Source organism: Dromiciops gliroides, chromosome 2 (assembly GCF_019393635.1).
Source record: "Dromiciops gliroides isolate mDroGli1 chromosome 2, mDroGli1.pri, whole genome shotgun sequence".
NCBI lineage: Eukaryota > Metazoa > Chordata > Mammalia > Microbiotheria > Microbiotheriidae > Dromiciops > Dromiciops gliroides.
Genome location: NC_057862.1, coordinates 42,944,895 through 42,961,705, shown reverse-complemented (window position 1 = coordinate 42,961,705; position 16,811 = coordinate 42,944,895). Strand labels below are relative to the sequence as shown.

At 36.8% G+C, this 16,811-nt stretch overlaps 2 protein-coding genes across 2 annotated transcripts in view; one reads left to right on the top strand and one right to left on the bottom strand.

Moving 5' to 3' along the window:
- The window catches only part of LOC122738234, an 89,705-nt gene extending 76,148 nt beyond the window's left edge, over positions 1-13,557 (bottom strand). The window contains 4 exon segments of the mRNA XM_043980292.1: positions 2,512-2,826; positions 4,453-4,749; positions 5,555-5,875; positions 13,491-13,557. Of these exon segments, the coding sequence (XP_043836227.1) occupies positions 2,512-2,826; positions 4,453-4,749; positions 5,555-5,875; positions 13,491-13,557 (1,000 nt within the window).
- Positions 13,558-15,476: 1,919 nt separating this feature from the next.
- Positions 15,477-15,941, top strand: LOC122738233 (peptidyl-prolyl cis-trans isomerase A-like). The gene has a single exon (XM_043980291.1). It carries the CDS (start codon positions 15,477-15,479, stop codon positions 15,939-15,941), a length of 465 nt encoding a protein of 154 aa, XP_043836226.1.
- The last annotated feature ends 870 nt before the right edge of the window (positions 15,942-16,811 follow it).

Here is a 16,811-nt window from a genome sequence, read left to right as displayed (position 1 = left end):
GGATTAACAAAGGAGTTTTAAAATATATTGATTAACCCTAGGCATATTTTATCTTAAACAGTAACACTGGTGGTATAGTGCATAGAGCAATAGATCTGCTGTCAGAAAGATCTGAGTTCAAATTCAGCTTTAGATGCTTACTAGTTTTGTGACCCAGAGCAAGCAACTTAACTCTGCTTCAGTTTCTTCATTTGTAAAATGGGGATAATGACAGCATTTACCTCTCTGTGTAGTTGTTGTAAAAGTGTTTTACAAAAGCTCCATGTAACTGTTAGCTAAAAGATAGAAAAGGGAGAAGACATCAACAGATTTCTGTCCTGTTTTTTAAAAAAAACCTATATAAAGACTATATGCTTGGGGGCAGCTAGATGGTGCAGTGGATAGAGCACTGGCCCTGGAGTCAGGAGGACCTGAGTTCAAATTCGGCCTCAGACACATAACACTTACTGGCTGTGTGACCCTGGGCAAGTCACTTAACCCCAATTGCCTCACAAAAAAAAAGAAAGAAAAGAAATAATATATGTTTGTTAGTTTTAAAAAAAACCAAGAGTCTGACTTTTTTCCATTCTCTAATCCTTAAATCAATTGTAGACAGAGTCAGAAAGCCTTTTGCAAACCTTTTTATAAATGCTAACATTCGTTATTATTTCTCCCAATGCTCCTGCCTAGAGGTATCAAGAGCAACAAAATTGGTTTTCTTAACAAAATCTTGGAAATGGGCATACATACACTGCTCAGACCAGTACTCACAAGAAAAGGACGGAATTACATTTAATTTAAATATCTCCCTCAGATTATGAACCCTGGAAGGCTAGGGAATGTTGTTGTTTTTTTTTTCACCTTTGTTTGTATACCAAGCACTTAACACAATACCTAGATGGGAAACAACTTAATGTTTTTTTTATTGATGGAGTGGTTGATTGTTTTGATTCTTTGAACTTACTTGCAAAGCTATTTCATTCCCTCAACAATTATGTCCAGTGAATATTTCTTAAGCTTCTAAAATGTACAAAGCATACTTAATTCATTTCTATTTAGTAGATATGCATTCCACAAAAGGCATTGCATTATACTGAGGGAGTTTGGACCTAAGATCCCGCCAGTAGAAGCAGCTCAGCTTCCTTCAGAGGATACATCTTGGCCATGGCTGTACTTTATATATAGTTAGCATTTCCTGGGACACCAAGGGGTTAGGTGATTAACCCATGATCATTCTACTATCAAGTGCCAAAGACAAAACTGGAAACCAGGTGTTCCTGAATCCAACTTTGCTTCTCATTCACTGCCTCTTGTTAAATATTTTAGTCTATATCCCAGCTTCTTAAACTGTGGGCCATGATCCCATATGAGGTTCTGTAACTGAATGTGGTGGTCATGAAAAAAGTGGCAACACTAAAAGGTTATGTATACCTATTTTATATAACTATATACCAGGGGTCACCTAAAAGTTTCTCTGGTAAAAAGGGTGGAAAAAGTTTAAGAAACTGGAGTATAGACTAAAAGTGGAAAAAGATTAAGAAAAGGGGCAGCTAGGTGGTGCACCCGCCCTGGAGTCAGGAGGACCTGAGTTCAAATCCAGCCTCAGACACTTAACACTTACTGGCTGTGTGACCCTGGGCAAGTCACTTAACCCCAATTGCCTCACCAAAAAAAAAAAAGTTTAAGAAACCCTGGTCTATACTATAAGGGAGCTGGCAGGAGACTGATCCTCAGAACATAGTGCAAAGCCTTGCACGGAAGCCTTGTTCAATAATCAACAATAACATTTATATGGTGCTTATATAATTTCGTTTTCATAGTTAGCATTTATATAGTGTTTAAAGGTTTTCAAAGCACTTTATATATGTTACCCCACCTGATCCTCACAATAACCCTGAGGGGTATGAGTTATTATCGTCTTCATTTTACAGATGAGGGAACTGGGGCTTTGACATGTAAGTGACTTCCCTAAAAGGGCAGCTATGTGGCACACTGGCCCTCGAGTCAGGAGGACCCGAGTTCAAATCCAGCCTCAAACACTTGATACTATTAGCTGTGTGACCCTGTGCAAGTCATTTAACCCCGATTGCTTCAAACATCCAGGGCCATCTCCAGTCATCTTGATATATGTCTTGCCACTGGACCCAGATGGCTCTGGAAGTCAGAGTGAGGCTGGTGACTTTCCTTGCCTCACTTAAATCCAATTCACTGCACGTCAAGACATCACCCAATGTCACAGTCCTCTTTCAGAACGAAGGACAAACAACTATGACAACCACGAAGACTTGCGTAAACTTGCATCGCTAGGAAGTGCCTGAGGCAGGATTTGAACTGAGGTCTTTGGGATTCGAAGTCCAACACACTGTCCACTCTCCCAGCCCCAGTTAAGCGAAGTGCTAAAGAAGTTTGCGGTGGTGACAAAGTGCAGATACAATCCGAAAACAATACAAATACAAAGGCCAGTGCAAGAAGACATCGCATAAACAGACGAGAAGCGGGCTTTTCTGTCGTAAACCCGGAGAGTCGCCTCACCTGAGCACCTGATGCCAGCATCCCGACTGTGTGCGCATAGCTCCTTCTGCCGGGCCCCCCGGGGACAATGAAACAGCAAGGACTCGTTCCCTACACACTGGAAGACTTCCCTCCACACCTCGCCAGAGCCCTCTCCAAAGTGGGCTCCTCCCGGGGTAGAAGCGGCTGCCCCACACTTTAACTCCCGACAGACCACGTGGGCTGTTTGGAGGTCAAGGTCCGAGTCGCAGACCGTGCCCCACTTCAGACCTCGTCTCACCTCCAGGCGCCCTGCACAGGGATGTTCGCCTCCAACAAGCCGGATTTCTGTGTGTTCTGGACAGAGAATCAGCATTTTATACACTCATTGACTGTATGACCTTGGACAAGTCATTTAACTTTTATTTGCCTTAGTTTCCTCAAGTATATAATGAGGATTTACTACCCGGCAAAGTTATTGTGAAGATCAAATTATATATTATTGCTTTAAAACAAACAAAAGAGTTCTTAGCACAGTGCCTGGCATATGAGGGCTTCCATAGGCGTATTTATGTCTCTCCCTCTTTTGATTCAATTCAGCAAACATCTACTAAGCACCTGTTATGTATGTTCAAGGCACTGTAGGAATAGCCAGACCTTTTGAGTACAGTCATTCAGCACTATCTACTCTAAAAAGTCAATAAAGTTTATATTCAAAGTATAAAAGAAAATAGAACGACAACGGGAGAAAGGTGAGATGCAAAGTGCCCCACAGAAAGGCGAGGAAGACAGAATTACTGTAATCTTTACTGTTCCTTCTTCCAAATCTATTAAGAAACTGGAACGATTTAGATAAAGTTGACCAAAATGGTGAGGGAACCAGAAACTTCTATTGTTTGAAAATACAGGGACTACTTGAAGAAAATAGGGATTCCAGCCCTGTGGGAAATGATGGTCCTGTTCCAATATTTGAAGAGCCAGGGGGGATGTTGGGAGCAGGGAGGCTTTGCCTTCTACTTGGTCCCAGGCAGCAGATGAGGAGCAATGAGCAGAAGATGCAGAGAATAGATCTCAGCCTGATGTAAAAAAGAAACCACTTAAACCATTAGCACTGCCCAAAAGTAAAGGGGGATCAAGTTCATCTGATCTTGGCAACTTGAACTCACTGGACACAGCTAATTCACCTTTGTTGATCAGAATTGGATCCATAATAATCATTTCCTTTGTCATTGTCTCCATCTTTTGGAGAATTAAATAACTGTGTCATTAAAGTAACTTAAAAATGTATTAGTTCATCTGCCTAGAGAAGAAAGTTTGAATAGATACTGAAAAAAACGGTCTTTCATTACTATCATATATATACAAATATGTGTGTAGGTTTGTGTGTATATATGTAAGTGTGTGTAATATACATACACATGCATACACATGTATATATGTACACATATGTATATAAATATGTGTATATGTATGAGTATATACATATATATATGTAAAATCGCACTTCTGTGTGCCAAGTGCGTGAACTGTTTCCTGAAGTCTGCATCTATTTCCACTTTCTGTCCAGGTGGTCTGCAATGCACAGTGTCACTTTCCTATCTTCCTTCCATTGATCCTCACCCAAATGTGTCACCATGTTTTGATTAGGTTCATAGATTTCCTAACAAGGCAATCATCCTGTGCTTTTCCTTCACAGTGGACTTAATGACTCTGGAGGAGAAAAATGAGACTTCCTCACAAATCCAATTCATATACAAGTCAAGACATTGCCCTCATGATGTCCTCAGTCGTCTTCAAGAAGAAAGGACAAACAACTGCAACAAGATCTCCTAACACGACTATAGAATTGTAATATAAAAGGCTATTCTATTATTCTTTTCCTTTTGTTTATTCTGTTCTTCTTAAATGACATACACTGATAGAACCACATTTCATAATGGGAGAGGAGGAGAACAATCCCTGAGAATAAATGGTTGAACTTACCTGCACAGATCACTTCAGAATCCAGCTGGAGCTGGCAGCCGCTCCGGAACTTATTATTCAACCTACAATTTCGAATTGTTGGCTCTGTCCCTTTGCAAGTCATGAATTTATGGGTAACACCCAAACCTTCTCTGGGAGCTTGAACAGCTGGGCCACATCCCAGCTCCTGGCAAAACACAGTAGCCTCTTCCATGTGGAGGCCACACAATCGATCTATTCCCTTCTCGTTTCTTATCTCTGGAAGCCCGGCACAGGGACTGTTCCCCTTCAGCAGTCTGATTTCCCGAAAGGTTCCATCTATAAAAACACCAGTCCAGGTAAGAGAGAACAGACAGCACAGAGCAATTTTCTAGTCTAAAACCATGCTCTGTCAATATTTTGGGCCTCTGCATTTACCTGCTTTGGTCAAATAATTAGTTAGGAACCCAACCTTCACAGAACCTCTTATGCTAACATCTTCAGCATCCATCAAGAGATTCTGAAAAGAACCTAGTTGAGTGGTTCAATGATAGGTCACTTTTAGGCAATAGGTGGTGCTGGCATACCCCAAACTACATTGTGCAAATTGATTTATTACTGTGGTTTCTGCTTTTGTGTAGGGGGATGGTGGGAGCCAGAGAGGTAAAGGGCTTTATGGAGAATTTCTATTTAAATGGTGTCAAAGGTCATTACTTGACTCATCTATTTGTTCATTACTTCCTTCATGTATTTATTCATTTAACAAATACTTATTCAGTACAAGGATCTACCTCATTCCTATCACATGACCTCTGCTTGTTCAACTTCACTGTTTCTGAGCCTACTCTTTTCGTACCTATCCTTAACTCCTACTCCCACCACATTCACTGGGATCAAGAGAAAGGATGATCTGATTTCGACTGATGAGCAAGTGGATCGTAGGACTTTCAGTTTCTTTTTCTTTAGGGATAGTCCCCACTGGATTTTTCATGTACCACAACCAAGTGGTAAAAATGGCTTACTGATAAATCATAGGTAGATAGATGATAGCTGGACAGACAGACACAATTCAAGAATTAGATTGAATTTTTTTTTAACCCAAGGAATTTTTCTTCTTACAAAAATGAATGCCATGCAGACTTACTTGAACAGAGAACTACGACAACCCATTCATGGGAACAATTTTTCCGACTCCATTCCCCAAGATCACACTCCCAGAAAGTTGACTCATTGCCTTTACAGGAAACTCCGTGGAGCCACGGCCTAAGGCTCTCTCCAGGCAAGGGGACATACTTGGGAGCGCCGATTGCACTCCCACAGCCCAACTGCCGACAGATCACAGAGGCCTCCGCCAGAGTCCAGACTTCATTACACACAAAACCCCAAGACTCTTGGTGTTTAATCAGCACTACACCATCACAGGGGTTTGGCCTGAATGCCAGTTTCAATTCCACCACAGCTTCCCCTTTTGGAAATAAACAGACATTAATTAGAATAAAATATCCATTGCATGAAAAATCTGTTGTAAAATCATCTTTTCTGGAATTTTCCCTTTGACCTTCCCAAATTATAATACTTCTGTTAAAACAGAGCCATGTCCCTAGAGCAGCATCAACTCATCACATGATAAAGGTGGGAAAAGTATGAAAAAAAAGAAGGAAAGAAAATTTAGCTTAGAATCAAGAGTGTGGGGGGCAGCTAGATGACGCAGTGGATAAAGCACCGGCACTGGATTCAGGAGTACCTGAGTTCAAATCCAGCCTCAGACACTTAACACTAGCTGTGTGAACCTGGGCACGTCACTTAACCCCAATTGCCTCACTCCCCCCCCAAAAAAAAGAATCAAGAGTGTGAGTTTCTGTCACCTATTGAATGTATAACCTAGAAGAAGTCACAACTTCTCTAAACCTCAGTTACCACATCTGTAAAATGAATTGGAGCCTGCACAAAGTTGGATTGAGAGACTATAGAAGTCAGTCATCTCTTATTCTATTTTTTTAAAGCCAAATAGAAGAAAAATAAAATAAAGCCAAAAATGATCATTAAAAATCACAAAGTAGGAAAATAGACAAAGATTACTAATACAATATAATAAAAATATTATGAAGTGAGGACAGTTAAAGCATCAGTAACAATGAAGAAGGAGAAAGGATGGTATGAGATATCCTGAGAGAAACCCTTAATAGATAATAGAGACACTTAAAGAATGGCAGCAATAATCAATGATGATCAAAAATGATGAGAAAATAAAAGTATGTAGTTTTTTTAATATCCTATAAAGAACTGAAGCTAGAAATTAAAGATTCTAAGATCCAGAAACATAGTAAGGGGAAAATGATCAATATGGAGAAATATTTGTTTTGGTTTAAAAAAAATTATTATACAGTATACTGTGTCAGGCTATTGGCTTCTGGACCATATTTTATTTATTTTATTTTGTGCAGATTTTTAGAGTTTCTGTGTTATAAATCCAATCAATTGGTTGCCATTCTGAGATGATTTTTAAAATATTATTAGTGACAAAAAGATAAATTTTACCCGTATCTTTTTCTATAGCTTTTGGCAGAGGTGATTATGAGCAAATGTCAATGATTTTTTTAAAAATCATGAAGAATATAATGTGCCACAGTATTTGAAATGGGAAAATGCTATTTTACATTTCAGAAAATGGAAAAAGGTGAAATGTTTAGCTTATAGACCAATGAACTTGATTTTATTTCCTGGCAAATTTCTAGTCTGTATTACTAAGGGGATATTTCACAATCATTTAGAAAGGAAAGCAGTAGTCCCCAAGAGTCAATGTGATAATATCAAGAACAAGAATTTTTCAAATGAAAAGATCCAAACTATCAACAATCATTTTTAAAATGCTCTAAATCACTAATAATTGGAGAAATTCAAAATAAAGAACTTTCATATTCTACCTCAGACTCACCAGACTGTCAAAGATTATAAGAGTAGAATGACAAATATTGAAGGAGTTGTAGCAAAACATGTACACTAGTACACTATTGATAAAACTGTGAATTGATTTGGTCATTCTAGAAAACAATTTGAAAATATTACCAGAAAGTTATAAATTTCAGAACAAATTGGTAAGATCTCAATGAAATTAGGCAGAGCAAAGAGAGAACACCCAGGAGAACAATTCACATGATAACATATAGAGAAAAACAATTTTTAAAGATAATATCAATGCAATTGATAAACCATGAGTCCAAAAGAATGATGTTGAAAATGCTACTCACCTCTAGACAGAGGTGATGAGCGTTAAATACCAAAAGAGATAAACATTTTCATATATAACTAATATGAAAATTTGTTTTGTTGGAAAATGAAGTTCTATATTGAGGGCATTATTTTTTTTATTTGCTCAGCGGCAGGAAGGAAAAGGTAGAAGGAAGTACAGATTAACTTTAAAGTGTTTTATATTGGGGACACCAAGGTGGCACAGTGGATAAAGCATTGGCCCTGGATTCAGGAGGACCTGAATTCAAATCTGACCTCAGATGCTTGACACTTACTAGCTGTGTGACCCTGGGAAAGTCACTTAACCCTCATTGCCCTGCGACAGATAGATAGATAGATAGATAGATAGATAGATAGATAGATAGATAGATAGATAGATAGATAGATAGATAGATAGATAGATGATGGATAGACAGATGAATGAATTAATAAGTAAATAAATAAATAAAGTGCTTTATATTTAGAACTAGAAGGCCCCTTAAAAGGCCACCTAGTTCAGTCCCCTTAATTTATAAATTGAGACTCACAAAGATCCAGTTCACAGAGGCAGAAAATGGCAAACCAAGGATGGTAAGCCAGGTCCTCTAATTTCTGCAAAATATTTCAAAAATTATGAAAGAAAGTGGTATAAAGGATGTCATTAAAGAAATGTGCCATGAAAAAAGAAAATGAGGCCATCATATAATATAGTTCATGTACTCTTTTAGCATCCTTATGATGTCAAAAGAATTCGAGATAAGCTCCTAGGACACTGGGTTGGAAATATCATCTGTGGCATAGACAAGAGCTTTGTATAATAACCAGGCTGTTGTGATATGTATCACAGATGCAGAAGGAATGCCCATAGTGCCCACAAATGGAGTTAGTGCCCATAGTGATAAGATTATGGATCCATTGGAGTATCAAAATATGCAACTAACAATTCTATAGTTAGATTAACCAGTAAAAAACTCAAACACTTCCAAAACTAATTATATCAAAAGCAATATTAGTGGGAAACTGACACATAAGATATATCCAAAAAAAGATAAATGAGAGAAATTACAAAGCTTTTAAAAAGTATTTAATAGATCTGATGGATAAAAGAAAAAACATAATGTAAAAAAAGCAAATATACATTTTTCAAGGATATATGAAATGTACACAGAAATAATCCCATGCTTGGTCATAAAGACCTAGGTAAATACAAAAAAAACAGATTTTGTATGCTAGTTTTATAAATCAATCAAGTTAGCACTAAATAATAATATCATAAATAAAAGAATCCCATGTGAAAATCAAAAGAACAGTTATTTAAGTAACTCGTGGGTAAAAAAAACTAGATTATAAATATAAAAGATTAATTCAAAGACAATGAAAATAGGTTTGCTACGTTTCCAAATCTGTCAGATGAACTGAAAGCAGTACTTAGAGGTAACTTTACAACAGATAATCCTATATTATTTTTTTAAATAGTAACTTAATTTTTCATTTTAAAAAATTAAGAAAATAAGCAACAGAAAAAAGAAAAAAGATGAAAATAATAATCATAATGGCTAACATTTTTATATTCACTTTAAGATTGACAAAGTATGGGGCAGCTAGGTGGTGCAGTGGATAGAGCACCGGCCCTGAAGTCAGGAGTACCTGAGTTCAAATCCGGCCTCAGACACTTAACACATACTTACTAGCTGTGTGACCCTGGGCAAGTCACTTAACCCCAATTGCCTCACTAAAAAAGCAAAAAAAAAAAAAAAAAAAAAAAAGATTGACAAAGTATTTAACAAGTATTATCTCATCATAACCCTAGGTGCTAAGGCTACTGTTATTCCCATTTTACAAATAAAATAACTGAGGCAGGCAGAATGTTAAACGACTTGCCCAGGGTCACACAGCTAGTGTCTAATGCCAAATTCAGCATTCCATCCACTGTGCCACCTAGCTGCTTCAGCCTCAGATAACAGCTGAGACTAATAAGACTTAAATTAAGAAGACAATTGAAGTGGTAAATAAAAGCAAGATCTGGTAAGCAAACCTAGTCAAAAGTAAATAAAGTCCATGTTACCAGGGTCGGGAATGAGAAAGTTATTATCACAAGGGCAAAACTCATTTAAAAAAAAAAAGGTTATCAAAGATTTCTTCTTAGGTTTTGCACTACTAAATTTTAGAATCTAAAAGAAATGATTGCTCCTTTACAGGTTATTGTTAAAAGTTAAAAAACCAAGAAATAGAAAATATAAATAGACCAGTTTCAGAAGGAGAAATAACAGGACATCTAAGATAAACCCTGTGAAAATCCTCTCAGGTCAGATAGATCAAAAAATGGATTCTATTCGTTTTAATCAATCACTTGGTAAGCACTTGATAAGCCCTTACTTATGGCAGCTAAGTGGTGAAGTGGATAGAGTGCCCACCCTGGAGTCAGGAATGAATTGAAATCTAGCCTCAAATTTAGAAGCTGTGTTTCCCTGGTCAAGTCATTTAACAGTTTGCCTCAGTTTCCTCATCTGTCAAATGAACTGGAGAAGTATATGGCAAATCACTCCAGTATCTTTGCCCCAAACCCCAAATGGGATCACGGAGAGTCAGACATGACTGAAAATGATGGAACAACAAGAAGTCCTTACTATGTGTCAGGTGCTTTGCCAAGCAATGGAAAAAATGAGCTGCCAAAGGTCACATAGGGAGCAAGTAGCATATCTTGTATTGAAACTCAGATTCTCTGAGGCAAAATGTGGCACACCTTCCACCGTGTCATGATGGAAAAGCACTTAATATCTATGCAGTAGAGACCTTTTAAAAACAAGGAATGATGGTGGAACAACCTAATTCTTTCAAAAAGTGAATATAGGGGCAGTTAGATGGTGCAGTGTATAGAGCACCAGCCCTAGAGTCAGGAGTACCTAAGTTCAAATCCGGCCTCAGACACTTAACACTTACTAGCTGTGTGACCCTGGGCAAGTCACTTAACCCCAATTGCCTCACTAAAAAAAGTGAATAGAATTTTGATCCCTAAATGATGCAAAAATATTAAATAAAATGCTTATAAATAATATAAAGTTGGACTCAAAACTCCTTAAAATACTAATTATGAAAAAGTAATGTAAGCATCAGTCAGTCAAAAAACATTTATTAAGTCCCAAGCACTTTGTAAGCACTAGGAAGGGTTTTATTTAAAATCAGAAAAAGAAACAATATAACAAACCTCAACAAAAAGAAAAACAGACCACATGAAATATTATTAGATATAACAAAAGTTCTTGATAAAATATGTTCATTTATGTTTTTAAAAATAGGGGGAAAAGAGCTCTCCTTAATATAAAAAGTATACATCTGAAGCCATGAGCTAATGTTACTTAAAAGTGAGATATATCAGAAACATTTTTACTAAAATTAAATTTAAAGTAGGAGTATCCATTATTGTCACCGATACGAGAAGTGGTCAAAGTGACATCAGCATAGGAATGAGAGGAAGTTAAAGCAATAAACATGGACAATGAAGATAAATTATACACTTAAATATGGATCTATAACTGGAAAACTCAAGACATTTAATAAAAACTTATTTATATATAAGCAAATTGATACAAATGTAAAATCTTCTGTATTTCCATCAAAAAACAATGAAAAATCTCTAGAGTATTACTATTTTCAAAAACAATAAAATGAATCTAATATTTAAGTATTAGCTTATCAAGAGATATACAAGACTTCTACAAAAACAATTCACAAACAATTGCAGCAAAAAATGAGAAATAACAACAAATTGAGGGAATAGTTAGATCAAGCAGATAATGGGTGGGAAATGTTAATACTCACCAAGTTAATTGATGAATTTAATGGAATGCCTATTGAAATACCAATAGACTATTTTATTCAATTGGAAAATATCATAACTAAAATCAAAAGAAAAAATAGAAAGAATATGAAAAAGAATTCTGAAGAATATAATTAAAGGACCAGATTTCCAAATGTTATCATAAAGCAGCACATTTTTAATTTTTTTCTTATACAGGGAAAAAATAGAGAACTAGCCCAACAGAATACAAAGCATATCAATAGACATTAAGGTATAGGAAACTAAAGGCTGATAAATTCATGAATACAACACCATGAGAAATGGAATTAGGAGAAAATTGGGCAGCTCTATGGTAAAATGTAGGTTTAAATCTATATTTCACACTGTAGGTTACAACAAATTCAAACTCAACCAATGATCTAAATATAAAACAATAGCCTAAAAAGAATAATATATTTGAATTAATTGTGTGGAAACTTTGTCTTTAAACAAAGGAAGAGATTATTGATAACAAAATAGCTATTTGATTTTTAGAAAGACGGAATTTTCCATGACAAAAAGCAAATGTTTAAAATAAAAAGGAAAAAAACAGACTGGGGTAAATATTCAGTGGTCTGGCATGAGGCATCTGGCAAAATATTTAAAGGCGTGGACTCACTCTGCTACTCCCATGCCCTACAAAGGAAAAAATGGTCAAGGGATATAAATAATTTTTGAATGAAGTACAAATTGTTAATTAATACTTTAAAAGATTTTTAAATTCTCTGATAATCAGAAAAAAAATTAGGGCAATCCTAAGATGCCACCTTCCATTTCAGTACTTAAAGAATCAAGGATTTCCTTTCCCTGAAAAAGAATACAACTTTTCGATATCGAGTCAATTTTCTTAAGAGGCTGTTATGGAAAAAATATATAACTCTGTAGGCTAACTGGTAATAATCCTCTCAGAACTTAGTTATTCTGATCCTCAGATAATCAACATACATATTGCCTACCATCTGACCAACATTAAAGGTCTTGGTGGAATCTGCCAAAGTGAAATCCACTAGCATAACCTTCAAGAACTTAGATTCACCTCCAAGCCATCATGAAACACTGAAATAAGACTTTAGTAAGTTATTATATTTCATTAATTTAGCCAAAAGAGCAAATTAAAAACATATAAAATCCAATGTAGGTGGAGCTATGGGGACATGGTTATTCTATAATATTGCTGATGAAACAAATATTAACTTTGTAAAGCACAATGTGGAAAAGTACAATTAGAATCACGAAGCCATGTAGTATAATAGATACTTTGTAGTCAAAAACCCTGGGTTCAAATCCCACCTCCATCACTTACTACCTACAAAACCTTGGGCAAGTCATTTAACTCCTTTGGGCTCTAGTTTCCTTTTCCGTAAAGTATACTTAGATTAGATTATGTCTTATGACCTATTTCAACTGTAAAAGTTTATGATCATAGAAATTAATGTGGGATTTGATTCTAAATATATCATGAAAAAGTATATGTATGTATATATATATATATATATATATTACAGAGTTTATTTTTAATGGTGAAAGACTAGAAATACTTTATATCCAAGAGTAGGCAAGAGACTGAATAAGTTGTGGTGTATTAATGTAAGGAAATGTTTTCCAATTATGAGTAACAAGAAGAATGTGAGGAAATAAAGAAAATACATATGAAGCAATGAAAAACCTTGGTATAAGTCTCATATGAAGAAACTCCAAGATCAAAGACCCAGAAGCAAGAAAATGAAGGATGTGTTCAGAGACTGCATTAAATAAAGCCTAGATGACTTCAAGACATCCTTTGGATCTCAACAAGAATGCTGGAAATGAAACTGGAACCAATGGATTCCATTCAATTCAACAAACATGAATTAGATATTTACCACCAAATAACATTAGGTGGAGGGGTGGAGGTCTGAGAAAGATATACAATAAAGAAGACACACCCCATTCACAAATAACTATAAAACATAAAAATACACAATAAGGGGATTCAAGAGCTATAAACAAGATGCTCCATGAAGAAGATACTTACCAACAGGAACCGTGCAGAGAGCAAGAAGAAGAGGCCCAAGTCCCAGCATATAGAGAACCACTTTCATGGCCCACCTGACCTCCTCTGTCTATGATTTCAGATTCCAACAGACTTCACTTGGGGTAATGAGTGAAAATTACATTCTGGGAAACAAATACATAGATACAAATACTAACAACAGCTTTGAGTTGAAGGCCATTAGAAACCCCAATTCCCTTTTCAGAAATTATCAGAGGTTTCATCTGTCATTTGTGCAGTCAAACAGCCAATGGGGTTATCGGCTCCAAATAGCACCATATATGAGTGAAGAGGCCCTGTTATTGTGGGTTTCCTCCAGACACTGATAACCCACTGACTGGGGGCAAAACAGCTACACATAGATTCCATCCTCCTGAGTTCTCTCCACAGATGCTTCTCAACAAACATACGTATCTGAGGAACATTATCTGTAATATGTTTTATAAAACTATGGGAAAATAAAGACATGAAACTTGAATCAGATCTCTAATCAGGGTAGTATTTTTCCCATGCTACTCATCATGACACAATAAAATTATTTACCAAATCCTTCGCTCTTTATTCTGCTAGGACTTCGACCTTTGCTCCCTCCCTTATTCACAGAGTCACAAAATTGTACAGCTAAAACTGCTAATTATATCTTGACTCTGATATTTACTACCTGTAAGGGAATCACTTCTCCTCTAGAGACCTTAGTTTCCACATTTGTAAAATGGGAGGAATAGGCAAACTGATCTCCAAGTTCCTTTCCCAATCTTTTTTTTTGTTTGGTTGTTTTTTTTGGCCAGACAATGAGGGTTAAGTGACTTGCCCAGGGTCACACAGCTAGTAAGTGTCAAGTGTCTGAGGCTGGATTTGAACTCAGGTCCTCCTGAATCCAGGGCCAGTGCTTTATCCACTGTGCCACCTAGCTGTACCTTTCCCAATCTTAATATGGTGATCCTATATGAACTATACATCTCCTATAGGTCATCTATCCCAAGCCTTACTCAAAGCATCAATCCTATGTACAAAGCCCTAGATATGTGGTCATTCATTTTTATTTCCTTTTAGAAACTCTCTCCTATATACCAAGTCAATATTTCTTTTTCATATCTAACCAGAAAACAACAATTCACCCAATATCAGACATTATTGATACAAGTTGTATCTACCTATCAACCTAATCAAAAGGAGACATTAGTTGCCCAAATATCTTAACTACAGGACATACTATCTAGTAGAAAAAATACTGAATTCGGAACCAAAGAACCTGTGCTTAAATCCAGGCTCTGCCAATTAATACCTGTGTGGCCTTTATTAAGACCTTACCTTCACCCCCTTTAGTTCTCAGCTTTCTTATCTGCAAATTTGGGGGGTTGAGGGATTAGATCCAGCTCTAAATCTGGGAAGCACAATTTTATGAACAAGGAAGAGCAGAAACAAGAATAGGAAGATCAGTCTAAGTTCAATAGACTAAAAAAAAAAAAAAAAAGAAAAGAAAAAATCCTGAGGAGCCAAGCTTTTCAAAAGTGGCATGGGCAGGAAGCTAGGGTGGTGCAGTGGATAGAGCACCAGCCCTGGATTCAGGAGTACCTGAATTCAAATCTGGCCTCAGACATTTACTAGATGTGTGACCCTGGACAAGTCACTTAACCCCAATTGCCTCACCCCCCAATAAAAAGAAAAAGAAAAAGAAAAGGAAAAGAAAAAAAGTGGCATGGGCAACTTCAAGCCAGAAAGTAAGTTCTCCACTTGGTATCATAAAACAGAGGATGGACAACTACTCATTGAGGATGTTGAAGACGTGATTTATGATGTTAATATGGCTAAAACTTAATGAGCTCTGAGGTCTCATTGAATTTCAAGATTTAATGCTTCGCTTTGCAGACACCGCCACGGGGAGTCCTCGTCTTGGTTCCGCCTGAGGGACGCTGATCCCTGCCGCCTCTGCCTCCACAGTCGCCCCCAGCCCAGGCTTCTGTGGCCATGGCCAATCCCGTGGATAACGAGCCCCTGGGCCGGGTTACTTTCGAGCTCTTTGCAGACAAGGCTCCAAAGACAGCAGAAAACTTCCGTGCTCTGAGCACCGGAGAGAAGGGATTTGGTTACAAGGGATTCTGCTTTCATAGAATCATTCCTGGGTTCATGCGCCAGGGTGGTGACTTCACACGCCATAAAGGCACTGGTGGCAAGTCCATCTATGGGGAGAAATTTGCTGATGAGAACTTCATCCTGAAGCATGCTGGTCCTGGCATCTTGCCCATGACAAATGCTGGACCCGAAACAAATGACTCCCAGTTTTTCATCTGTACTGCTAAGACTGATTGGTTCGATGGCAAGCATGTTGTCTTCCACCAAGTGAAAGAAGGCATGAATATTGTGGAAGCCATGGAGCGTTTTGGTTCTCGGGATGGCAAGAAGATCACCATTGCTGACTGTGGACAACTCTAATAGGTTCTTTTGTTTTGTTTTTTGTCTTAACCATCCAACCATTCCTCTGTAGCTGGAGAGAGCACCCCTGAACCCCATCTACTCTTATACCTAATAATCCTTGTGCTCTCACTTGCTGCAATTCTCTTTGGATTTTATTTCCCTTTTCCTTCCACAAGTTGGCTAAACAAAGTTTATGATTATAAAATAAAAACTAAACTACCAAAAAAAAGATGTAATGCTTCTACAATCACATGAATGATTTCATTTTTCATGTGGCATTTTGCTATCATATATGTACTGCTAATCCATACAGTGACTCCTTAGGTATTTTGTCCATTCACTAATAAACACTTGAATCTACAATGTGCTGACCACTGTCATTCTACAAGAAAATGTACATTTTAGAGAATTAATCTAGAAATTCACTCAGTGTTGTGAGTATCATTCCAGGTGCTATGAAGGATACAAGAGAAAAATGATATTTTATTGCCATTATTATAAGTAATATTATTGTATGTGATATACATGAGATATATTGTCGTTTCATTCATAGCATTATAAACAATAAACATTTAAAATAAAACAATATATTAGCTGAGGAGGGGGAAAGGTATGGCAAGTAGTTCCAGCAGTATAAAGAACAATTCATTAATTCAGTAATTATTGAACAAGCTACCCAAAAGCAGCTATATTTATACTGCTTTTATTGATTATCACAAAGCCTTTGATTCAGTTCCTCACTCATGATTTATTCATATACCATAAATATATAAAATGTGCCCAAGTAGAAAGAGAAAAATAGATTATTTGATGTCTGTAGGAAAAACTATTTCACTAACACAAAAATGTGAAGAATAATTCATATAGGGAGCAGCTAGGTGGCACAGT